This window comes from Cebidichthys violaceus, unplaced genomic scaffold, assembly GCF_023349555.1.
Source record: "Cebidichthys violaceus isolate CVI_PGR_0920_01 unplaced genomic scaffold, fCebVio1.0.p SCAF_1, whole genome shotgun sequence".
Taxonomy (NCBI): Eukaryota; Metazoa; Chordata; class Actinopteri; order Perciformes; family Stichaeidae; genus Cebidichthys; species Cebidichthys violaceus.
In genome coordinates, this window is record NW_027176262.1 from 11124076 (window position 1) to 11149924 (window position 25849).

The window sequence follows — 25849 nt, forward strand, 5'->3', positions numbered from 1 at the left end:
GATTGTGCACATTATTAGCAGAAGTGTTGTGTGTGCAACTTGCTAACACGACCAATAGAGGGAGACAGCAGGGAAGATAACCTCCTTTACTGCTGCATTTCAAGGAATTTCACTTTCTGAGGAGGCTTCACAGTTTACCGCAACTATTAAAATTACATGCAATTTTCAGTCATTGAACTCACCATCCCAGCAGCTATGTCCTTGGCAAAACTGACCCGCTGGTTCCAGGGATAGTTGCTGTCCTGTGAGCAAAAATCATGATCAAATGTCATTGTCTTCAGTGGCAGTTGACGCTGATGAATCATGACATCTAAACAAAAGGTTACACCTACAAATTACAAAGACTCCACCTGAGGTAGTGCAAGACTAGACCGTTTCCTCAATTACTAATAGCTCTACTGAATGCATTTTGAATACTGAGCAGGAAGCAGACAACCTCAAATGTCTGCAGGCACACGCTGCCCTCTCACCATTTTCTTGATGATTTCTCTCAAGGTGCCTCCCTTGATGTACTCTGCGATGAAGTTGAGCCTCTTGTCCTTGTAGAGGACTCCGATGAACTTGAGCACGTTGGGGTGATCCAGGCAACGCATGACCTTCACCTGATCAAACAAAGCAGACATATTTACACACTTCACACAAGGATCTTGACAGTCTGACCAAAAAAAACATTAGGTCTGGGTAAAATTAAAAGCGATAGTTTGCCATTTTGGAAAACACAAATACTGCTATCATCAGTCTTTTCATCTTGAGAAAGTAAATTAGTTTAGTTTTAAGAATACTTATTTGAGTATGAGCATTTGAGAGTCCAAATAAAGTTTGAGGATTTTTCTCAGTTGGAATTAATTGTACCAATTAATTTCAGGGAATCTAGTTGCTCAAGATTGTTTGTCAAAAAGTTGATAGTCCTATAATCAGTCTATTAAATGTGCAGACTGAATGTAATCAGGTGGACAACGTCTAGTTCACAAACTGACATCTAAATCTCAGCTTTAGTCAAACCTTTGTCCCATTTTCACTGAACCCCACAACACATGCTTACAGGTTTATGCTCTATTTATTTTGATAAGCAAGGCAACGGAGAAACTTCCTGCATAGTTGAGAACTACTAAATAAACACAGAGCGCCAAGCAAAGAAAAAGCTGCCCAACAAGTGTGATGTAAGAGGTTACAAGTAGTGTTCACAGCACTACTACAGTATGACACCTCGTAAAACATTTCCCTCCCTGAGGGTAGGGGTGTGAACGAGGAGGAGGAGAAGGCTAGTCTCTATTACACACACATAAACCTGAAATATTATCCTTCAAGTCTCATGATGTCTTTGTCTGAAATGTTTGGTGCATTCCTTTTCTCAAACCAGATCACAAGACACTGAGTAATGGGAGACTTCGGCAACCTACAAACAAACAGCCAGCGAGAGTAATAGTCATGCTTCATTGTGGTTGGGGTTTGTTTTATAGCCCCTCTGTCGTCGTCTACACCAATTACAAAGCAAAGACTCTGTATTATCGTAACCTAAAAATAAATCTATTACCCCACACATACGGGAACAATTTTCCTGAACTTCAAACATCCCAATTAGAAGGTTGTTAAGTGGATGAGTGAGTGAGTCTACAATACAGAAGTAATTCAGATCACTTCAAGGGTAAAAATAAGTCAACAAGTCTGACGGAATCCTAAACTTCAGCGTATGAGTCATTTTCTGTTATGTTTGCAGATTAATGGAAGGACAGGAGATAAATTAAGCTTTGTGTGGCAGTGAAATGAGTTCTACTCTTCGTCCATTTTTTGAGAGAAAGGACTGTGTTAACACTCCCTTTTGTCCTATTTCAGAAGTAATTTCACTGTACTTTCATTTATTCAGGTGAGAGAACCCTTCCTTTTTTATTCAGTCATGTCCTACATTCACACTGAGGAGATGCTAATTTTAACTACAATTTTCAGCTTCTGGTCATGATCTTTTTTTTCTTCTTCCTCAGCACAGATTTTCCCAGCTGGTCCAGAAATTCAAACCGGCAACAAACGTACTCCTCTAACTTTAGGGTACAGACTGCCCTCATTTTGCTGACTAAAATTATGTTTGTATTCAAGGAAATTATTAATGAATGTACCGCTTATTTTATGATCTGAGGTCAACACTTAATGATTTCATATTTCTGTTTAGGAAGACTAAATAGAAAACTGAGTTAATCTTTCAATCCTTAATGACGCAACATCTGGGATCCACTCACCTCTTTCAGGAATGTTCTCTGTGTCTCGTCATCAAAGCGGATCAACTCCTTCATCACCATCACCTCCCCAGTTTCCTTGTGGGTCACCTACAAGATGCAACGATGCAAACAATCAAGCTGATCAACAAGCTGGGAGACTGAGGCAATGTTAACCATTAAGTGTATGAGAGTTTCATTCCTTCTGCATGTCAGGAAGGGAAATACAAAATGAAAAAGTCCAGGATATGTTATAACCAAAAACATTTGAACCTTCTGCCGCTTTACACTTCTCTTTCTTGTTTCAATGCTGCCACCTTCTGGACATTGTGAGTATGACAACATTTGTTCTCTAAAACGTTGATGAATGCTGCAGATGTACTTTACAAATCTACCTTGATGGCCTGTCCAAAGCAGCCCTTCCCCAGCACCTCTCCATGGATGAGGTCAGATGGGCGGAAGATGCGATGCGTCTGATTGGACACAACGCGGAGCGACTCTGATCGATTGATGTCCTTCCTCTGGGAGATGGGGGACGCTGCGTTGCTGGAGCCTGGTGACTTATCAATGCTGTAGCTCCTCCTGGAGGGTGAGAGGGGAGACGGGAAGAGTCACAGGAAGCGAGAGACGAGAAGGAGAAGAATAATAGGGGTAGAGAAGTATTTGATTAATGTTTGCTGCTGCTATGATCTCATTGGGAATAACAGAAGTTTTCATCTAAGCTTATCCTTATCAAGGACAGGTTCAGTTTAAATGGACAGGAAGAAGCTCATACACTTGACAACTTTTCTATCATGTGCTAACTCAAGTTAGAACTGAACCTAAAGGAATTCATTTTTGGCAATTAAATATATAATCTACACATTTAGGGGTAAGAGCGACTTTGGTTCAGGAGGTAGAGCTAATAGCAAAAATATCTCAGTCTGCAATAAGCAGCACTAAATCTGTTTCTTACGTGATGATACGGGATCTCAGGCTGTTGATGTCGGGGTTGGGGGGCTGTGTGATGGGCAGGATGGGGCTGGGGCCCCCTGACAGCGGGGTGGACAGGGGGCCGTCCACTTGCTCTTCAGCCTCTGAGGAGCCTCCCTCCAGACTGTGAGGGTCGTGTTCGATGGTGAGCTGCAGCAGCCGGCTCGTCTCCTGGATGAGCAGGTCGATCTGGAGAGGTAGCGTTCAGATGAAGGTGCTCAGTGCACATTTACAACAACAGAGGTCATTATTATAGCTGGAGAAATTCTCCAATGGATGGAATCTGCTGAAATGCTTAACAGTGCTGCAATGAAGAAAGAATGAGATCAAGATTTTTCATTTGCATATACAATAATGTAAAATCTTTCAGTGTGGTCAATACCTCATCCAGAGGGACATTGTGAATGGGCGTCCCATTGATTTCAAGGATCCTATCTCCAACATGAATGGAGTTTTTCACATCTGGACTGATGCAGTCTGGTTCCACCCTGAATAAAGAAGAAAAGCAGAACAAAATATCTCTTCAAACACCTTTCTGCACACATTGAAACATTTTTGTTTGGACACAGACCTGTTCTCTGATAAAGTCTCAGCTCATTTGAATAACAGTGGCTTAGATTTCTGCTCATTTCCTTTTTCCTTCCCCTCTATTATACATTTTAAATGAATCCCATCTATCACACTGTCTACCCTTGCTCATCCTTTGTCTTCCTCCACACTGACCTCTTCTCCTAGAGTTACTGTCTCCTCTCTTCACACAATGGCAATCCACAAAACACCCACACAAACACGGACAGATGGACTCACTGGGAGACTCTGACAGTGGGTCCATGTTCAGGGCTGTAGCCGTTGGTCGGGCTGAGCGGCTGGTCGATGGCCACAGAGAATCCTCGTCCTCTGCGTCCGTTGTTCCCCTCGGCGGATGCCGGGATGGACACAAGTGTGACCGTGTGAGGGATCCGTGAGCATGGCGTGTCCGGCAGAGACACCGGCGTGACGATGGTCTGGTAGTAACAGTGACCGCTGGAGCCAGAGAGGAAGTGAATTGGAAAGAAGGAAGAAAGTTATGAAAGAAAAGGGAATCCTAGTGAGGTTTCTGGCTCTAAAGCCGTCCATGCAATCATAAGGGGAACATCAAGTTCTCATTACTGCAGTTTTATAGCATCACATGTTGCTTTGCTGAGTTTGGGAAAACACTGAGCTAACTATTATTCCCTGAAACATGAAGAATGCTCAGAATGTAAGGACTCATGACATAGCTATGAAATGATTCAAAACTAAGAGACAAAATGTAATCTGAATGACCTTTTTACAAAACACACAGCCCACTTTGACCCAATCGGGTAAACCTCTTAATAAATGTAATGATCTGAGACAATCCCACTGTCATCATCCATTTCCACTCAGAGAAGAGGACAAAGGCTGCTCTGTCTGTTTGTATATCTGTGTAGTGCAGCTTGTTACACATTGAACGCTGGCAGTCACAATGACACAACCCCGGAGCTAAACAAGTCAAGAACAACCTGAACCAGAGACAGAAACCAAAAGAGAGGGAGATGATTTTTTATAACGAACTGATTGTTGTATTTTCAGGTTTACGATTAGCCATCGCAACAAATTGAAATGATCTTCTCTGAATCAACTGTACTTTGAGCAGCTTTTTGTGTTGTATATTTGGTAGAGAATACCAAAAAAAGAAGCAACACATCTCAAACAGTGTGAATGTGAATTTCCACCATGCATTACAGTCAGTTGTCGCCACAGTTGGTCGTAGTGTCGACAAAAAGTCTTTGAAGCCCAAAATAAGCTGCATGAATTTAAGATTTTGTCAATCAACTGCAGCTTTGGCTTCTTGTACGTTTTTTGTGGATTCATTACACTTCAAAGGGATTTCAAGGGGATTAGTTTGTTGCAGAAGAGAGAATAAGGAAAACTAACTAAAAAAAGAGAATAATAGTTTGGTAAATTAGTCGGGTAACGGAGCTACCACACCATAAACTGCACAAGCTTTGATTTGCCAGTTTTAAAACATCAGGCCGGTTTACATTTCACAGTGTGATTTGATTTTGACAGACTTTGATATTCAGGTGTTTGCATGTCTTATAATATTGTGCTTGAGGCTCACCAGTAGAGTTTGGATCTCTCCACCAGAGCGTATGTGTCGCCATCCCCGATAAACGTCCTGCAGTTCAGACAGGTGAAGCATTCTGGGTGATATTTCTGTTCCCCTGCAACCTGTTAAGAGAAAAGCCAAAGACACAGTTAAAAGGACATTCTGTCTTCTCTGGGCTGTGAGCATTCAATGTACAAAGATGTCAAAAGGATTGTTTTCTGATCTCTAGTGAAAACACTGCAGGCCAGGAATTCACAACAGTGTTTCTGATGTGACCGGAGCAACAGGCAACATGAGGCTTTGATAACTGGTCGGGGAAGTAGGGCGAGGTCTGGTCACTGAGGGTAATACTGAGAGCTGGGAGATTGAATTTGCTGCTGCCAGATCCCCCTCCGAGAGCTTAGGGCAGTTTTGCAAACAAGAAGGAATTGAGTTATGGCCAAAAAGCAGAGCAGGCAATGAGCAGATTAATCACACGGGCAGATCTGAGGACGACGCCGCCGCTGGAGGTTTCAGCTCTCCATGTTCTTCAGACCAACGAGAGAAAACCAAACACTTTATAAGTATTCACATAAATCACGACAAAATGAGAAGATCAACTCCATCGAGTAACAACCTTCCCACTTTCACAGCTGCTCATTAAATCTGTTTGTCCTTGCTTGTGACTCTGATCGACTGAGACATCGATTAAGTGGCCCACACCTCCACATATATCAATATCGACCCCCTTTTAACTCCTTCAAGGTAATTTTGCGCCCATCAATGTAAATGAGCCACCCACTCGCATACCTGATGACTTCTATGATTAAACATGAGCTATGATGGGTCGGGTCCACCAGAGCCGTTTGCTCCCCTGAGGCTGTGCTCGTGGTTTCATTTTGTGCTTTAAGAGGCAGAACATTTCGGAGGGAGTGAGCCCTCTGACAGCACTTCTCAACTGCAATGATCTGCATTGCAAATTTAGTATACCAAGAGTGAGGTGGGGCATTTCATGGATGGGTGCTGAACAAAGAACAAACTATTAAATCCAAAAGAAAAACAGAAATTTGGCATTGTGTAGTATCATTATTTTAAAAGAAAAATGATATTTGCATATTATTTCCTTTAAAAAAGTACATTTAGGATATATTAAAATACATAATTCAGAGAAAACATCTAGAACATAAAAGGTTTACTAATATTTGTAAATATGATGAGCAAAACATGAGCTCATGGATGCAGACAGAAGTCTGAGATGTCTGAGATATAAACTGCTGTAAAATTACAGCAGAACTACCTATCACCCGAAAAAAGAAACCCTACTTCTAAATGGTCCATAAAGCTGAAAGTAAACGGCGTAACTGAGACAAAAAGGAAGAAAATGTGAAGATCAAAGAATCAATAAACTCCCTACAGCCATATGTGTGCTGCCCCACCCTCCTTGGAGAGCAGCAGTGAAACCAAGAACACACACCAACAGATAAACACATGCTGACGACCCTCAGGCTGCAGGGACGAAGACACTGTACAAGCATATTAATTAACTGCTTTTTAAGTAATTAATCTGAGCAGAACCTTCCAGCAAAATACCAGGAAAACATGCCACAACTTGGTTTAAAAAAAAAAGAGGAAGATAACATCCCCACTTTGCTGTATTTTGTGAAGTTATGGTTTTATATCCTCAATTTTCCTGCTTTTAGAGTGAAATCAATAAAGACTGACCCTGCAACAAATAGGAGACACACAATAGGCAACTTGCAGATGAAGAATTGTCCTCCTTTTCAACCTTGTTTAATGTCCATGTTGAAAATACAACATTATTTTAGAGAGACAGAGAGACAAAGACAGAGAGAGAGAGAGAGAGAGAGAGAGAGAGAGAGAGAGAGACAGAGAGAGAGACAGAGAGAGAGAGAGAGAGAGAGAGAGAGAGAGAGAGAGAGAGGAGAAACCAGATGTAATGGCTTTGTAATGGACATGGAAAGAAAGCAGCTGTAGGGTTTATTGACCGACTTAATTTCTTTATGTGTCCTCCAAGCAGCCTCATAAAAAGGAGCCATAAACAATAACTGTCTGATATTGCCAGCAAGAGTAAACACAACGCATCAGAGAATCAAAAGTATGAATGAGAGATGAGTGAAGAAAATCTAACGACGTAACCAAAATAAGAATACTGTGGAATGGAAAGATCATTTCAAAGTTAAATACAACTGTTTTATCATGATTTTTAGCATCAGAGTCATTAGTGGATGGCTTTTAATTTAAATGTGTGTGTGTGTGTGTGTGTGTGTGTGTGTGTGTGTGTGTGTGTGTAGGTGTGTGTGTCACTTAGGTGCAGCCCTACAAATGGGAAAGACCGGAAGAGAGGACAGCTGGACGGAGATGAAAAGGGTGTGTGGCTCTACACTGTGGCTGCTATTTGCTTGCCAGGCAGGCATGACACACACACACAGACACACACAAACAAACACACACTCTCTTAAACAGCATTTGACAGGCGACAGCTGCTGTGCTCACATTTAGGACATGCTTCCTCTCCAAAGAGTAGAAATGAAGACAGTTAAAGAAAAGGAGAAATATCAGATAAATCATCAGTCTATGTGATATCAAACCTTCCAGTCTCAAACAGTATTTAATTATTTGTGATTAGCTCATCGTGCTCGCGTGTGTGTGACTGCGTTTAAGTCGGTCATGAAGCCTCGTGGCCTTTTCTAGTGACAACGAACCAAACTGTGTACACGTGTCTCCCCGGGGGAAGGGTGAGAGGGTCGACGGGGTCCAGAAGTAACTGTGTCAAGTTGCAGCACAATGTTCAGTTGCCATGTGTGATGAGGATCTCAGAAACAATTTACATTTCTGTAGCTTACATGCTGAAGTTATTACACTCAACTTTTTAGTCCCATATTTACCATATTATCTTTTTTTCTTCTGATCCCTTCCCTCCTCATATGTTTAATTTGATCTTTTAGAGGCCTGGATTGGGTTGTATGTTGGAACATATCTGCCAAACATACATGTGTGTTTCAGAGTCCATATGCATGCAGTTTAGATGGAGTGGGAAATATCGGATTACACTATCTTTAATTAGTAATTTAGTGTTATGGTATTGCCATAGAGGTTTGTAATTTAGGGGTACGTTAGACTATTTTTGTGAAACGTCATTTAAAATCCTCCCAGTTTACATCAATAATAAAGTGAAATAACATATGTCATTATTTCTTATACTACCTTTGGTATGAGTCATATTAACAAGCTAACGTTTGGTTTGTCAGTTAGCTAGTTAGTTTAAAAATGCAGTAGTTATACCTTAAATTAAAAACAGTTTTGGTGCAACTCGTTTTCATTTAGTGTTGATTGAGTAAATACTAAATGAACTAGTTATTTTATATTTACTAGTTATTGTAAATACAATAACTAGATACGTTTCAACTTATGAAGAGCTGTTACAAACTCAAGATCTCACTCTCACCACTTTCCTCCGACACGTTTATGCTAAATAATGTCTTTGTCAATGCAAACATGGTTAAGTGGATGAGGACCGGCCTGAGCCATCGGTGCCAGACTCACAAAAGAGACTACATGCGATGGTCGTCCACAGAGACTGCCGTCTTGGCGTGTCAGGGCCCTTAAGCTTCGTTTGTTTTTAATGATTTATCTGTGTGACCTTAAGTTAGCTGTGGAATGTGAACGGACCCTTTTAAGCCATCTGGAGGAATTTATGGTGGTCTAATGCTCTCAGCGACACTAAACAGTGAAGAAACATGTTGGTAATAAGTCATGGATGCTTTAACTCCTCCAGACCATCAGTCACCCATGTTGACTTTTCCTAAGCTACGGTCTAGGTTAATACTTCTCTGGATTATAATTAGTTTGGACCTAATGTTAAAATTTGAGATTTGAGATGAAAACTATACAGTGACTCATAGGCCACTAGAACTGAAGATTGTAATAATAATACAGAGATAACAATTTGAATAATTTGATTAAAAAAAAGGTTTTCCTTAAGAAGTTGATCTCTCACTTCTACTTTTTAGTTGCTGTTATTATTGGTTATGTTTCAAACTCAATCATTTAGTTTCTTTTTTGCCCTCAAAATATTTCTGATTTTCTCTGTGAAAGTTTCCATTTTCCTCACATCACTTCACATTTCCCTTGTTGATTATATCTGGTGATGAAATGGGCCTGAGTGTGTGTCTGCCAATCGTCAGTAATAAAAAAACACACAGATGAAGAGCATCATTAGACGCCAACTGTTCAGATATAAAAGAAGTTACTTGAAAATAAAAGGCAAGGTGATTATCTGATGTCTGTTGAGTGAATCAAGGGGCTGATGATACGTCTGAGAGACCTTTCATAAAATCACGACATGTAGTAGCTGAACATTTTCCTCTGATTGAAGTAGATGAGTATTTGTCAGACACAATGATTAGCCACTTATCCAATCCAGCACTGCATTTTAGACTCTTTATGAGTAAAGTAACTTGGAAAATGTTAACTAGCTCTGCTGGGCCAAGCTTTGGTTGAGCACACAGAGGTTGGAAGTGCTGAGGAGCATTCTATACAAAAGCCATGACTTATGTGTGTAAGTGCATGTGTTCATACACAGCAGGACCTCATCAGGGAACCTCTACACGCCTGCTGGTCTATTTACCTCAACAAGTCCCACATAAACACCAGTTGGACCCTCTGACTTCACTCCGCTCCGGCTAAATGTGGAACGATGAGCTCATAACAACACCGCTGGAGGTGCTTCTGAAAGGCATCGCTAAATTACGGGAGATCTGGCTCTCCTTAACCCTCCTGTTTGATGTAATGAACTTTACTTAAACAGCCAACCTTCATTATCTAAACTCAAACACACATTCCATATGCGACTTAGAATCAACACGTAGCTTTAGAGTTGTGTTTAAAAAATGATGTTGTGCGGATGTTTTGAAGAAAAAGAGCAAAAAAACAACACGTGCATTTCTGATAGAGCTTACAACTGGGTCAGAGCCCCAAAATGTGTCTAAGGGAATTCCTCAAGACTGATAGAAATACAATGTATGATCAAGATGTTTCACACTGTTGCAATCAAGGCTGTTGGAGTAGAAATGAAGTCAAAGGAAGGCATGATCCTGGTGCCCTTTTAGACTTCCTACAGTAGACATCATTAAACCAAATACAATTAGACTGAAAGCCTGAGAGAGAAAACAGTAGACCACATTGATGCTGTCTGAGTGGAAACCCCCTTCAGCTACAAACTATCACAGCATCCACTGGCCTCGGCTTTACATGTCGTAATGTATTCCGCTTGTTCCCTCCTCTCTGTTGGTCATCCACAGTAAACTGTGATTTACAGTGTGCCCTTCATGTAGGTGGTAAATAAAAATAAAACGGTGAAGTGACACAGTTATCAGACACTGTTGCTTATCTCTGATTGTGTGAACTCACACACTTTGAATCCTACTTTTATCAGAGGAAGAATGCTCTCTATAAATAGCACGAGTGGCATGGCTCATCAGTTTTCCATCACATGAAAAAAGAAAAAGCTAGAGCGCTCTACAGTAACAGAGGAGCAAATCTGTAATGATTAGGCACATGCAATACACTGACCCACTTTAAAATGGCACACAAAACACAGCAGTGCAGAACATCAGACTTTAGCTTTTTAAATCAAAGAGATTAAGATGGAAAGCATCTCTGCAGGAGCAACCGGCAAACCCATCTCAACCAGCCGCTTGAGGCAGTCAGCCTCCCTCCCTGCCTCCTCGCCGGCTCCCGACAGTACATCACCCATCAGACACCCGGTAACTCATGGCAGCAGCAGTGAACAGCCTCACCTTCTTATCCCTTTTCCACAGCCTGAGACAGCAGAAGCTCCAGAAAAACAAGTCTCCCACCATGTCAGCGAGAGCCGGCGACTCTCCTCACTGCCTAGTTCATTCCAGTGAGGCAAGCGATTCCCCCGCTGTCACAACAAAACCCTGGCAGCAGCCAAACCGGCCGGAGAGACGGAGCTGCGGGAGGGAGGGAGGGAGGAGAGAGAGAGAGAGAGAGAGAGAGGGAGAGAGAGCGAGAGCAGCCCACGCCTTTGCAGCTGAGCTCATCTCTGAATCAAAGTCACTCCTCCTTGCCCCCCCCCCCTTCCTTTCCTCGTTTCTCTCACTTTTGCTATGACCTCATCGTTTCCTGTTTGGCCCCGCCCACTCTTGCACACGCGCCACCCGGCTGCTTCAACCACACACACGCACACACACACACACACACACACACACACACACACACACACACACACACACACACACACACACCCTTCCAGCCCCCCTTCATCTCCTGGTGTCTTCAGTTAATTCCTCAACCCTTCTCTTCTGCCCCCGCTCCTGCAATCTCATTTCCAAACCAGTTACAGTTACAGCCTTGACTCATGGGGTATTACGTGGGGGAATGTTCTACATTAGTTAATTTGTTTGTGTTTGTATGTGGAATTTCATTTATTTTGTAAAAGTCAAACAAAGGCACAATAGCATTGTTTAAAGAATATGGTAAACACATTTAATGCTGCACACTGTAGAAAATGACATAACTTTATTTGACAATTAACCGTTAAGTCACTAAAAAGGTCAGAAAATACTGAAAAATGTGTGACAGCCCTTGGTGATGTCAATGATTTGTGACATTTATGTTTGATAAGTGACTTAAATGATTCAGTTGATCATCAAAATCAACCATCGACCATTCATTTTCTGTAAATCGCCTAATCGATGAGTTGTTTCAGCACTAGTCCTAGTTATAGTTCTAAGTGAAATTAATTATATGAACTACTAGAACAACTGTTATGATCACAAACTGAAGCTCTTTCTCACTGTAACTTTTCGAACACAGTGTGTGTGTGTATGTCACAATTTTTTTCTTAAAATTGTCTGGCTTGCCAACGAAATCCTTGTTTGACATTTTGCAAACTGCTTAATTAAATATTCAGAAACAGTCAATAGATTAGTTCATTCTCTCGCTGCACACTAATAAGATGACGACCAAGTGAAAATGAAACTAAGAAAGTGACAAGAATTTCCACTTTCAACAGAGACACAGTCTTAAGTCGTAAGTAGAATAAGTGTGATGTTATTGTCTTTCTTTAAATGTAGACAACAGATCACAGTCACACAGCATTGAGTATAAATTAAAACATGTGATATACTTGTGTGATTTTAATTATAATGTCTTATTAGCTCTGACCTTCCTCTCTACTTCTCTCCTCTCTTGCCTCGTATATTTCTCTCCCCAGGTTTATCTTTGCTGCTGCGTCACTCTGTTTCCCGCCCTCCTGTCTCTGGCTCCGTGTCTCACTGTCCTTGCGGTCTCACTTTGTTCATGTCCCTAACATGTCCTGCATGCCATGTGTCGACCCCTCAGAGGACCATGTGAGTGGGAAGATATTAATACTCTCTGCACTGCCTGTTAGTTCTTGTGTTAAAGCAGCAGAGACAGAATGCAAAGGGAGATGTCTTCTACAGAAAATGAATAAGTTAGAGTGGGCATTGCTTTGTGGAAGCTGCATCAGTAACTGCTCCAGAAAAATCCAGACTAAAGGTCAACAAACAGAAAATGCAACAGTGGTGTTAATGTTGTATTCATACACAACTAAAAATATAAATTGGACATCAGTGTTATAGTCAAAACACTATTAAAGCAAATACATTTTATGAATTTCTTTTGCGATGAGAATTTCTTTTGCCTTTTGTTATTCATTTTAGTTACACCATCATATACAACTTTTAAACATACTCTTTCAGTTCCTGCATACATACATATCTGTACCTTGGTAGTACCTTGTGTCTGTCACTAGGCTAATTAATGGCAGCGGAAACAAGCTGTGTGAACACTGACATTATCACCTTTGGTACCATGACGAAAAACTTGAATCAGTGACTTCATGTTCAATGAGGTGCGGTGGAGTTTAGTCAAACCTGCAGGCGGTTAACTCAGAAGTAAAACCCAGCAGCCCACAGGGGGGATTTCAGCCCAGAGAGGCCGCTGCTCTCAGCCCACAGAGGCTGCTGCTCTCGTCACAAGTTCCTCTTTGGAAAAAGGAAATGCTACACAAGTTTCAATAAATCACTTTAGTGAAGGACACTGATCAGGGTATGATCTCTCTTAATCTCAGTGTTGATAATCAGTGTTCAGTGATCAGTGTTTGAAACAAAACAAAAGATCAACACAAATACTTGAGTCCGATCCTCCATCACAGCATTGAGCCATCCAGCTTAAGGGCCCTTGAGCAAGACACTGAGGCCCCAGCAGCTGTATTAGACTTCCCTCTGTATATGAGACTCACCTCTGACCTCCCTCAGGAGTTTTAATGAAATGACAACACTGTGACAGAGTGCCGTATCCAGACTGGGTTCAACATCACTGATGAGATCATCAACAACTGGTCCTGTTGCTAGGAAAACAGTGTCCCAACCTGAACTGCAACAACATCTTAACAAATACGATTACCCAACACTTTCCCCACACAAAACAATCATCAGGCATTTATAAAAACAACTGGCTGATTCCCACTCAACCACAGAGCTACCTCACACCAGTGGGAGTTGAGAAAGCACAATAAATATTTGGGACTTTCCATTGGTTTGGTGGCCAACCCCCCAAAACATCTCCATTTCTCAATATTAACCACATACGTAGGACCATGTTTGTACTCATAAAGTAAGAATAATTTCAATGCAACTAAACCCAGATCTGCTGTCTCTCACTGATCTGTTAGGCAGTTTAAACGAAACCATTACATAAAATATAACAACAAATCAACAAATGAAACAAACTTCCCTAAAAACACTCACTATTAGTCTCACTTCTCCGATCAGGTCGGTTATTTTAGACAAGGATGTCCATGTTTTACTTATTCTTTCACATTATTGTTTTTCATTGCTTTCTTTTTATTATTTGTAAACATGTATAAGGGAAATATCCAAATGTATTTTGTAACAGAAAACAATGTGATGAGGGGAGCTTTCAGATCTGGATTTGAGTACATATGATGCCAAAAATGTCCCAAAGAATCATAAGCACTTGTGATTTCAGGGAAATGTCTTGGATTTCACCTTCTGCTATTTGTAACTTCTTGTAATCTCAGAAACAAAGAAAGAGAAAATAAGAAATGAATTAAGTTCCCAAGATTCAACAAAATCACTATCAGCTTCTCTGAAGCAGTCACATGATGAGTGAATACACAAAACAGCTAATTCATGATTGGTCATGACAATAATGGGACCTGATGCACTAACAGCCAGAGGTTTAATTATGGAAGCCTTTCAAGAGAGACTATCTGAAAATGAGCACTGCTATCTCCTTATTTAATCGATATTGCATCTTTCGCCCCTCTGTGATGAGGATTTTCAGCCCATCTTTGAGTGTGGAATGAAACACTTTTTCATCCCAACGTTTGACTAACAACAAGTTATACAAAACACTTATTTTCTAGTATAACCGGGCCTTTACAGTCAAACACGTAGCCTTTTATCCAATCATTCAAGATAATCCAACATGCTCAAGCTTACTCCTCTAATTATTTATCTTATCTGTTTTCCCCTTTTCCACAAGTCCACTTCACTGACAAACCAAGTCGCTAATATGCACCTACATCATCACTATTAAATCAAAGGCTGTTCGACCCAAGACTTAATGTCTTGCTGGTCAAATTTACACATTAGTGTGGAGAGCATACTGATACAGAGCGTTGTGGCAAAGATAATGCAGCGAGGAGGAGAAACTGTGAAACCAAAGTTTTTATCTAACAGGCCCAGGTCGATGTCTGGCCCCGCTCCCATCCGCTGGCTCCCAGCCCTGAGTTGTTTGCAGAAAAGCTGATCGACTCCAAACTGAGTGTGGAGATGGCTGGGGCTGCTGCACATTCATCTGTCAGTAACAGGTGTGGTGGACGTTTAGAGTGAACGAGGGTTGGTAGGAGACGGAATTCAATTACATCAGTTAACTAGTATTCAGCACATAAATCAGTCTCAGTGAGGGCAGTGAATAACTGAGTCACTTCCTCCAGCTGAATTACTATCAGTTTACTCATGCCTGAAGGTGCTGACTGGAGCAGAAGCAGCAGATGATGAAGATGAACATACACCTGTTTGCATCTAAACATACACACACCAGCATGTGCACAAACACACAGACAACTCCCTCAATAGAATATTACAGTCTAGGAGATCATAATCAATTAGGACAACTTTTATAAACTGCAGATAATCCGAAAAGCCCTTTTGAGGCATACTGAGGCCCTGAGGCTACAATGCGCGCATCCTGATCAACTGGAGCAACATGACGCCCACAATTTGCTGTATTTAAATACACACTGTGAGGAAACAGGCCAGATCAAGAGAGTACAGTAGTCGATGAGCAAATTGTAAAAAGCCAAACCAAAAATGAATCACTTGTTTCTTGATTCATGGCCTCCTCAATAACTTCTCATCATTAATAAACATTACAGTCCTCTAAATAATCAAACAAACAATCTGTGGCGAAAATCTGACCTCCTTGGTGGAAGTAAAAAGAATGTTTAAAGATATTGCATTAAAGTGTTTGGCACATTTTCACCTTTAGAGAGAAAGTAGAAATGGAGGGATGTACTGTAAACAAATAAGAGAAGGTGGCAGCGAGAACGGCTCCCGTTCTTGAACAAAATCGGGTGCACAGAAGTGACAAGGACAGAAGAAACAAAGTACCAACACTCACAGGAAGAGGGTCTTTTTTTTGTTTATTAGGGGCAAAAAAAAGAAGTGTTTCAGCTAGATGCGTTGACACTGTTCATAGTTTCTAGCGTTCGTTTTTTGCCTAAAACAAAACAAAAAAAGACCCTCTATCTGTGAGAGCCGGTGCTTTGTTTCTTATGAACTGTAACCACTCGGATACCAAAGCTTTCTACCAATGTGTAGTTGTGAGTAACCAATTGGAAAACTATTCCAAAACATTGTTTTTTTTAAAGAGCAAGGCTCAGCATGTATGGTGGACATCACCTTCATGGGTTCTATGTTTCTGTCTACAGACTCTGACTCAAAATCTGCATCATAGAAATGTGTTCACTGATTGTGACAGAAACCTTTTCGGATGCGGTGGTATCAGTGAATTTTAAAAATAGGACTGTGTTTCTCTCCTAATCTGCACAGATGCCAGAGTGACTGTGCAGGACTGGAGAGGACTCCTTCTTTCTGGGTGTGGCACAGACGGAGGGAGCTGACCTTCATCTCTACATGGTAATACAATTGGTCTGGCCATCTTGGCAACTAGACGCTGATTGGCTGACCGATCTCAAATTTACTAAAGTGTCACTGCCGAGACAGTCAATCAGTGTTTTTGCACTGTAAGAGGAGCAATAAACCAGAGAAGGAGAGAGAAGAGTGTTGCAATCTCTCAACCTCATTCACTTTAGAGTCTCCTACATGTTTCATTACTGAGATTGCACTGCAAGGGGCAAGCTGTCTGGAGGCAAAGTAAATGACAACACACACACACACACACACACACACACACACACACACACACACACACACACACACACACACACACACACACAACACACACACACACATGCACACACTCAGAGATACAGAGAAAGGCCGAGCCATGAATGATTTCTGTTCTTCGTGACCATGGCACATGACCTGCCAGAAGCTGCTGGCTGCTGTATCTGACCAGGAGGCAAATGTGTCAAAGAAGATGCTTCATGTGCAACGAATTAACTCAGTTCATATTTTAACCAGCTTCTCCTTTCAAAGGAGCATCAACAGTCTTAAAATGATCTAAAAAGAAATCTAAGTAACAAATACTAGTACTGATATTTTGTCGAAGAATAAATCTAAAAAAAAATAAGTTAATACCCATAATTGTGTACAATTTACCAGCACAAATTGAAAATAAAAATGTTTAATCCCACTTCAAAAAGGACTTAAACATTATAGTGAGTCTGATACTAATGAATGCAAATGATTAGTTAGTGTTTTCTGTGGATAATTTCCCGTCAAGCTTGATGTAAAGTAGACAGGCGGTAGTTTTCCAGAATATGAGCCTCACACAGCTGACAGAGTTTCCACAACGTCTGCTGCCCTCGCTGATAATTACAATTTTACTTCATTGGGTGATTTGAACACAACATGGATTACAAAAAACAACTCTACGAAGTTTAGCAGTGTTGAATACCCATGCTAAAAACAATATTTATGATTCATTGATTATCAAAATAGCTTTCTGATTAACTAATCAACAATAAGACACGCCATAACTGCGTTTAGGCTGTATTTTAATTGACATTTTAGTCTTTAGTACGGTAGATTACAACGTGTTTAGCAAATTGAAAGAGGCAAAACTCAACATACATTATAGGTGTTTGTGTGTGAGTTTGGAGAGGTATGTGTGTGCATGTGTGTGTGTGTGTGTGCAAACCCAAGCCCTGAAAATGTCCTTGCATTTGTACTCAGAGGTGGTCTGTGTTTGGGGCTGAAAAAAGGAAAATTGCAGCTGCACCTCTTCAACCAGCTCAGCAGAGTTGAGTTCGTTCAGAGCAGGAGATGACCAAATAGGCACAAAAAAAACCCTGCAATTGTGCTGCTGAAAGGAAAATAGAGTCCTTTGACAACATATTCTATTTCAACAACATACAGTATTAATCAGTTTCTTCAAGCTTTGAATGTGTGTGATTCCATCACTAATCAACAAATAGACACGACTCTCCTTTGATGCTTGTATCTTGTCTTTTCTATAATGCAGCAGCACTTATCAGCGGAGGCTCACTGTATTGTTTATCTGCTTTCCGGTGCTTTGACCACATCTATTCTACCTTATTCAACCTCTCTGCTCTCCTGTGTCACAACAACAAATCCGACTTTCACTGGTGGTCTGTAAGACAATCTGATAAAGCAGCCAAAGGGCTCGGGGTCAGTTACGGGTCTGGCACAGATCCTTGGTGTACGTATGTATGTTGTCACACACCAACCAGTGAGGATGTGAATGCATGGACTTAGGTGTGTGTGTGTGTGTGTGAGTATGTTTGTCCTCTTGCATGTCTGTGCGTGGTGCGAGTGTCACAGCTGCAAGCTGTAACTCGAGGTTCATCAGCAAACAAAGAACCAGGCAGATGATGAGAGATGAGAGTCGGAGGATGGATCCTCTTACCATGATGAGGCCGGTGGTGATCGGGTCGTTGCAGCCGTGACACAGCTCCCCGAATTTGGCCCAGTAGTCCTTCTTGCAGAAGAGCCGTCCATCTTTTTCATAATACCAGTGGGACAGCGAAGCGCTGCACTCACAGCACCTGACAGAAGAAGAGACGGCAAGAGATACACGAGCAGTTGAGCAATTAATTAACATATTTGTATGCCCCCCCCAAAGAAAATTAATATCATAAGGTCCCAGAACTCAAGAGGGATGTATTGAAATTGCACAACTAACAGTCCAAAACCCAAAGTTATTCAATTTACAATAATATTAAAAAAATATTAAACAATCTCCACAAAATCACATTTGAAAAGCTGGAACCAAAATATATTTCGCAAATTTGCTCGATAAATGACTAAACATTTAATTGATAATGAAAATTGTTCATCAATTGTCTGTGAAATAAGTAATTGATTAATCAATTATTATTATATTTGTATATATGTATTTCTTCATTTGCAGAAAAAGCTGAAAACAGTGTCCGACATTATCAGTACGTCTCTGAATCAGCAGTTCAGACCTCCAGGTACTTTACAATGTTAATGTGTTGACAGAACATGATGTTGTACTGCACTCTCTAAACTGCACTTGACTCTTCTAATGACACCATGCAGGGCCTCAAATTATAGTTTTCATGGTGATAATAATCCCTTTGTGGATCTACCACACACCACCCTGAGGAGGAACAGACAAATGAGAGATCACACCAAAACACACAACTATGACTGGACCAAAGAAAACATAGAAATGGCACAACGAAGGAACACAAAACAATGTAACTGCAGTAAATGACAACAACATACTTTTTAGTGCTGTCTGTGCCATATATAAACATTTAATCAACCAACATCCTTCAGTATCAGAATCAAACTTATAATATACTGTATTTATCCTTGATGGTTGTTTTGACCATGAACTGAATATAAGAAGTGGATGTAATCACTATGATATCACCCACTGGCTTGTGGACTGCCATTTTGAAAGTTCTGCATTTTGGTCGTTGCCATCTTGTCTTTTTGCAACCACAAGTGACACGAGAGGGGGAAGCTAAGTACAACCAAACGCTGAATATAGGCTAGTTAGCTTATCTTGCTAGCTTCCCTTTCAGGGCGGAAAACAAACAACAGCAGGATGTGTCCCACCAAATGTCAATTGGTCAATTGTCGTAGTAACGATAACGTTATATAACCACTGCGTCTTGTATCAATGTTTGTAGGATGTACACGGTTATGGCGTTTCATTCATTACCATAAATAATGACCAGGTTACGACGAAAGATGACAGCGACCAATGCTATTTCCACAAATGTATGTCGCTAAAACAATTTCTTCCTCTTTTGAAACATGAAAGAAATGTCCAATGTCATATGGCTGCAGTATTGTTTTTATTCATATAGCACCACTAGTGTAGAGATATCATGCAAGACTCCCATTCTTATCCCCGGGGGTTCGATTCCCGGGCGGTGGACACATTATAGTGCTTCTTGTTGTCTCATTAGGCTACCTGTACTGTAATCTTAATCTTATTTCCTTTTGCAAAAAGTGCCCCTCATGTATTGAAATCACAGTACAACTTAATAAAGAAGAAAAGAAGAAAATATACAAGAAAACCAGTACAGAGCAGACAGCAGCATGGTATGTTTTGCTACTCTAAAATTGAACCCGTTTTCAATATACTTTGTGAACAGACAGTCTGAGCATCAGACATATTCACCCGTAGAGTCTGGTCTGTCCAGAGTGATGTCAGCCTGATAGGCATGAGATGCTGACAGAGTGAAGGTCGGATGACAAGGAGTCGGAGACAGACAGAGGGTGATAACATGGTGACAAGGCTGTGGGGAGGCTATAACAAACACACATTTAGTCCAGTGACAATGCAAATAAGCAAACAAAGTCTTCTGTAAAGGCGGGTTTGAAATTCAAAACAGGTGAGTAAACTTCATTTCCTGGTGATGTATGATAATTCTAATCAAAAGAAAGAGGCTGCCAACAATCTCCTGTAACTCAGGCCCATCTGACACACCAGGATAATCCAGGTAGCACATTACTGATCTTCCCATGACTAGTAAATGTGTGTGTTCATTTTCATTACGCCTTGTTTGTAAACATATCTTCATGTATTCGTTGATAAGTGGGGACATTTACTCTGCATGTGGCTATGAATCAAAATGTGTGCTAATCCCTTTGCTTATGGTAAAAGCATTTCTGTATGGGCGAATTGGTGCACTTGCATCTGCGTGCTTTCAATCTGTATAAATCCGTCTGTGTATAACGGCCATGACAAAGTGAGTGTCTCCACTCCTTCCCAGTGGAGCTTCCCTCCCATCAGCCAGCTGTCTGGCCTCCCAGCTCATGGCAGCTTAAAACCAGCACTGTTTGCTCTGAAAATATTAAGGAGTGTGCATGGCTTCAAAGGCTGGAGCAGAATAATTTCCTTTGTCCCACATCTCATCCCAATGTCCTGTTTACATTTACATATGATTCAAATTTCTTCATTCTATTGACATTGCTGAGTTCTTAGTGTCTGGCTCTGATGTGACAATTATGAATACAGTGGCTGTCTCATTTTCTGGCTAAAATCTACTACACTTTGGGCTTATGGAAAATAGTTATTGGCAGTTTTCTGACATTTAATGGACCAAACAATTGATCTAGTAATAGAGAACATAACCTGCCAATTAATAATGTAATAGTCGTTAGTTGCAGCCCTACACACACCATACTGTTGTAAAATTGTTCTGCGAGGGCTTAAATGTGACCCGAAGCTGTGCAATTATATGACTCATCTTCTTTTTTATCTTTCTCAGACACAAGAAGACACTTTGCTGTTGAACATGTTTGTGGCTGGTTGGTAAAGTAACAACTAAAAACTTGCTAATATATTCAGCAGATGCAGCAACTCACTTTGACTTTGCCAGAGGTGTTGCACCTTCTGTCAAACACATATGTAACCTTGCAGCACATGCAGACCCACGCATACAATTTATTTATCAGACAGACAGGCACACCCACTCTTCCCAGCGCCTGCATGCAGAGCTTCACTGCAGCTCGGCAGATTGTGGCAGAGCTGCTTCCGTATGCAGCGTGTTTGGGTGAACATGGGGGAGGAGGAGAATTGGAAGTGGGTCAAGGCTTTCAGAAGACGTCCGCAGCACCGAGCTACTCAGCCGTCTTGGCTCTTTGCCACTCAATAACTGCCTTTCACTGCACACACCCATCCTGCAAACCCCTGCTGGGGCAAAGTCATACTTGGGGAGGACACACAGGTGCACATAGACGTGTTTGCACACGCACACGCACACGCACACACACACACACACACACACACACACACACACACACACACACACACACAGAGAGGAGTGATCTTTGCGCTCTAAGGTTCAGTTCCTTTGTAGTAAAACCTCTCGGAGCAGAGCTGGAGTGGCAGCAGAGTAGTAACGATATGACTGAATACATTAGTGACTCCCACATGTAGACTCCAAATTTCTGCCTTCAGGACAAGAATCTTATCTCAGAGGTGGAGGAGACAGGCTGCAACGCTCCAAACTTCTATGAATATATAAAATCCCACCACCATAATAAAAAGAACGTTTTTTTTTCTTCCAGTTAGTGTGTGTTTGTGCTCACATTTGGGTGTTTTTATGTGACTGTGTTTGTGTGTGCATCGGCACGGACGTGTAAGAGGATTATCAGTGTGAAAGATTCAGAGAGTCTTTGCCCACTCTGTCATGATGCTCCGAAAATCTAGCTGAACACAAAGCTTAGCAGTCTCTCTCTCTTTCTCTCACACGCTATGACACCTTACTATGAAATCTAATAAATATTACAGGCCCTTTAGCAAAGAAATGATTGATGATGTTCAAGAACAGAACAATAAATTACTTTGAAAAAAATCTGTAAGAGAATATGAGAAAAGACTAATGTAAGGACAATAAAGACTAAATGACATGAGCGTTTCATTGATTTAAGATGCAGTGACCAAGGACATAAAAGTCAAAAGACAAACAAAAAGGCAGGATGCTCAATACATAAATAACTCCCATGAACAAATGAGAGGCAGTAGAGCAGATTTCAGAAGCTATGAAAACCAGCTGGATCCCCCTGAGGGTCAGCAAACAGCCAATGACAGAGAGGATGAGAACGAGGGAGACGAGTTAGTAAATCTGGAACTGTCCCCCCTACTGCTCAAATCCCTGATGGAATTAGCTAAAAGTGTTTGAGAGAGAAATAAATTCCCTTTTCCAGGTCAAGAGGAGAAAGCCTCTAACCTTCCTGTGTTTGTGTTTGCTAACATTTGACTCCAGCTGAGTTCTGTCACAATTAATTCACAAGATACTGTGAATCTGAAGGGTTTTGAGATACTTAACAAAAAATAAGACAAAGAACTGCAGCGCTTTGAGCTGAACGCTAACGTCAGCATGCTAACATGTGACATCACAAAGGCCAATTTGAATATGCTGACGATTAGCAGCAATAACATGTTTACCATCTTAGTTTATTATGCTAACATTAGCCAATTACTACTTAAAAGGTCAGCGACCACAAACCAAAGAATTGGACAAATTAAACTTTTGAAGGCATGATGGCCCGGTTCATCCTCTGGAGACAATGACTGTTAGCTGTAAGAAGTGGTGGAACCCAAAAACATTCAAACATATTTGTTTTCACTACATTTCTCTACTCTTAGCTTATTTTTTTTTAATTATTAGATTGTTTTACCTCTTTTAAAACATTCAAATGAAAAAAATCAGAGAAGAAAAATCACATATGTAACAGGTGATGAGGGGTTGATATTCTTTTTAATTTTAGGGGTCATGATGCAAAAACGTTTGTTGCGATTCTCAATATGTGAACTTGACACCTTAAAAAAAGTAGTAGTTTAGTGAGTGTGTGTTTGTAGGATCAAAATAATATTTATTTCAATTATGGCCATGCCAGATGAATTAAGCATACACTGCATTTTATTAGTCTACTATAATTCATGTTTATTATTCCCAGTGAAATGGTCTCATTGGACAATTCCATGATCTAATATGTTTTTGAATGCCAGCCTGACCCAGGTCAATACCTAACATGATTAATTTGTCCCAGTTGATGTGAATGAGCTTCATAGTCTGAATGAATGAATGAAATCAAATTCCCAGAGGGACTGAACTGCTGAAGGGGATGAGTAAATACACTGAAGGATAAATTATGACTTACAGGTGCATTAACAAATTAGAAAAATGTCTCATCTGCATTAACATACTGTATGTCACCATTGAGCATATACATACACACACACACACACACACACACACACACACACACACACACACACACACACACACACATATATAGTTATTTGATTTGTTCATGTGGGTTTTTACTAAAACTAAAACAATGAAACAGAAAATTATTCTGTAACTATTTCGACAATGTATTCGTAGTTTCAGTTATAGATATTATATTTATACAGTATAATGGAAGGTAATTGGCAGATTCATTTGTTAGTTGTAGGCACACAGTTAACTGCATATCAAAATGAATCAGGCAAAGCAGAAGTCACAAAGAAACACACACATATGTGCATGTAAATGGCAGATATGCTGATAGACAATTCATTATTAATTAAGGTTAAATGTTTCCATTATTTCAGTCGTTTGTTGGTGAAGCATACTGAGCTTTGTGGTTTAACATTATTTATTATTTTAACAACTATTATATATTGTCTAGTCTTTTTTTCAATGAATTGCTTAACTGTAAAAAAAAAACTGTAAAATGTCAAAAAGATTGAAAAAAACCCATAAAAAATGACATCCTAAAATGTCTAGTTTGCTTCAATAACAGTCCAAAAGACAAAGACATTCCTTACATTTGCAAATCCTTACATTTGGGAAGCTGAAAATTAGGACTATTTGCCATTTTTTTCACTATGTTTTTACTATTAGTCAATTAATGGTTTCAGTTCTAATCTGAACAAAGCAGTGAAGTACTATATGCAAACATACAGCTGTTGTATTTTACATTCTTGGTTCTCACTGTGACGTCGTTCAAGATAAACCCTCAAATGCCTCCCAGTGAAATAAATACAAGACAAATCAAGCTGACCATCCAGCTCTGGTCAGCATGTTATGTTATGTGTGTGTGTGTGTGTACACAGCCACAGGTCATTAAATGACGCGCGGGCTAACACCGCTCCAGGAAGCAGGAGGAGTCAAAAGGAAACAGTGTGTGTGTTCTGGTGGAGGTGTGAGCAGGTTCATTACCGACTGACAGATGCAGAGCTGAAAGATTCACGAGAAGCCACACCTCTCAAACACCCCCCAACACACACATGCACACATGTGCACATCCTCATTAATAATTAAACCTTTGATCATTTTAGCCAAGCTCAGAAGGACATCCATCACCTTTCTATCTGCAAAGACAGCAGAAACGCTTTTGAGTACTTCTGATCAATAAGCCAATACACCGGTTTGCTGGGCCTTCCAGTAAAATCAGTAAAGTCAGGCAATAAATGTTGAGCGAACCAATTCAAATAAATGTGTCTGATCCATGACAAAGTACTCAGCTGTTACTTTACTTGCAGGCTAAGCTGAAATCCTCCCAGACAAAGAGAAAATACAACCTCTGGGAAAGAGATGAGGGGGGTTGTGGGATAAAGGGATGCACACGCGCACACACACACACACACACACACACACACACACACACACACACACACACACACACACACACACACACACACACACACACATACACACACACACACACACAGACACACACACACTCAGACAGACGGGTGAAAGACTGTCTGGGGGAGACCCCTCTCTCTTTTCCCTCAGAGGAGACATAAATAGATAGAGATTCCTGGTCCAGTGCCAAGATTTTCACTGCTCAATGAAAACCAAAGGATTCCCACGTGGAGATGGGGATGAACGTACCAATGTGTGTGTATGTGAGTGTGAGCACACTAACAAACAAAATCTACCTATTACATTTATTTGGTTGAATTAATTTGGTTTGATTCTCACACACATACACACACACACACACACACACACACACACACACACACACGCACACGCACACGCACACGCACACACACACACACACACACACACACACACACACACACACACACACACACATATCCCATTCTCACGCCCCCGTTTTTGTTCCCCTTATTTCATCCTCCCCCCTCTCCTACCCTCCTCCTTCTCCATGGCAACACAGAATGCCATAGCGATGATGTCACCCTCTCACATAAAGAAAAAGAAGCATTACCTCACCACCACATGCTAACCCCTACATTGCTCTCCGTTGGGTGGTTTCTCTACCAGGAAATCCCTCAGCCAATCAGGCTTCAGTCTGTTCCCTTGACCTTATCAAACACAAGC

The 25849-nt window shown here is 40.8% G+C and overlaps 1 protein-coding gene across 3 annotated transcripts in view; it reads right to left on the reverse strand.

Annotated features, from left to right (window-relative positions):
- The window catches only part of limk1a (LIM domain kinase 1a), a 45855-nt gene that overhangs the window by 5459 nt on the left and 14547 nt on the right, over window positions 1-25849 (reverse strand). For 2 of the 3 annotated variants that reach the window (XM_068710419.1, XM_068710427.1), the window contains 9 exons: window positions 18424-18562; window positions 5305-5414; window positions 3987-4202; window positions 3562-3667; window positions 3163-3368; window positions 2603-2789; window positions 2232-2318; window positions 471-602; window positions 183-242 (listed from right to left, as the gene is read on the reverse strand). In XM_068710419.1, coding sequence (XP_068566520.1) covers window positions 183-242; window positions 471-602; window positions 2232-2318; window positions 2603-2789; window positions 3163-3368; window positions 3562-3667; window positions 3987-4202; window positions 5305-5414; window positions 18424-18562 — 1243 coding nt within the window. Of the gene's footprint in view, window positions 1-182; window positions 243-470; window positions 603-2231; window positions 2319-2602; window positions 2790-3162; window positions 3369-3561; window positions 3668-3986; window positions 4203-5304; window positions 5415-11090; window positions 12275-18423; window positions 18563-25849 lie in introns of those variants that run through there. The other variant, XM_068710436.1, reaches the window with a different exon arrangement.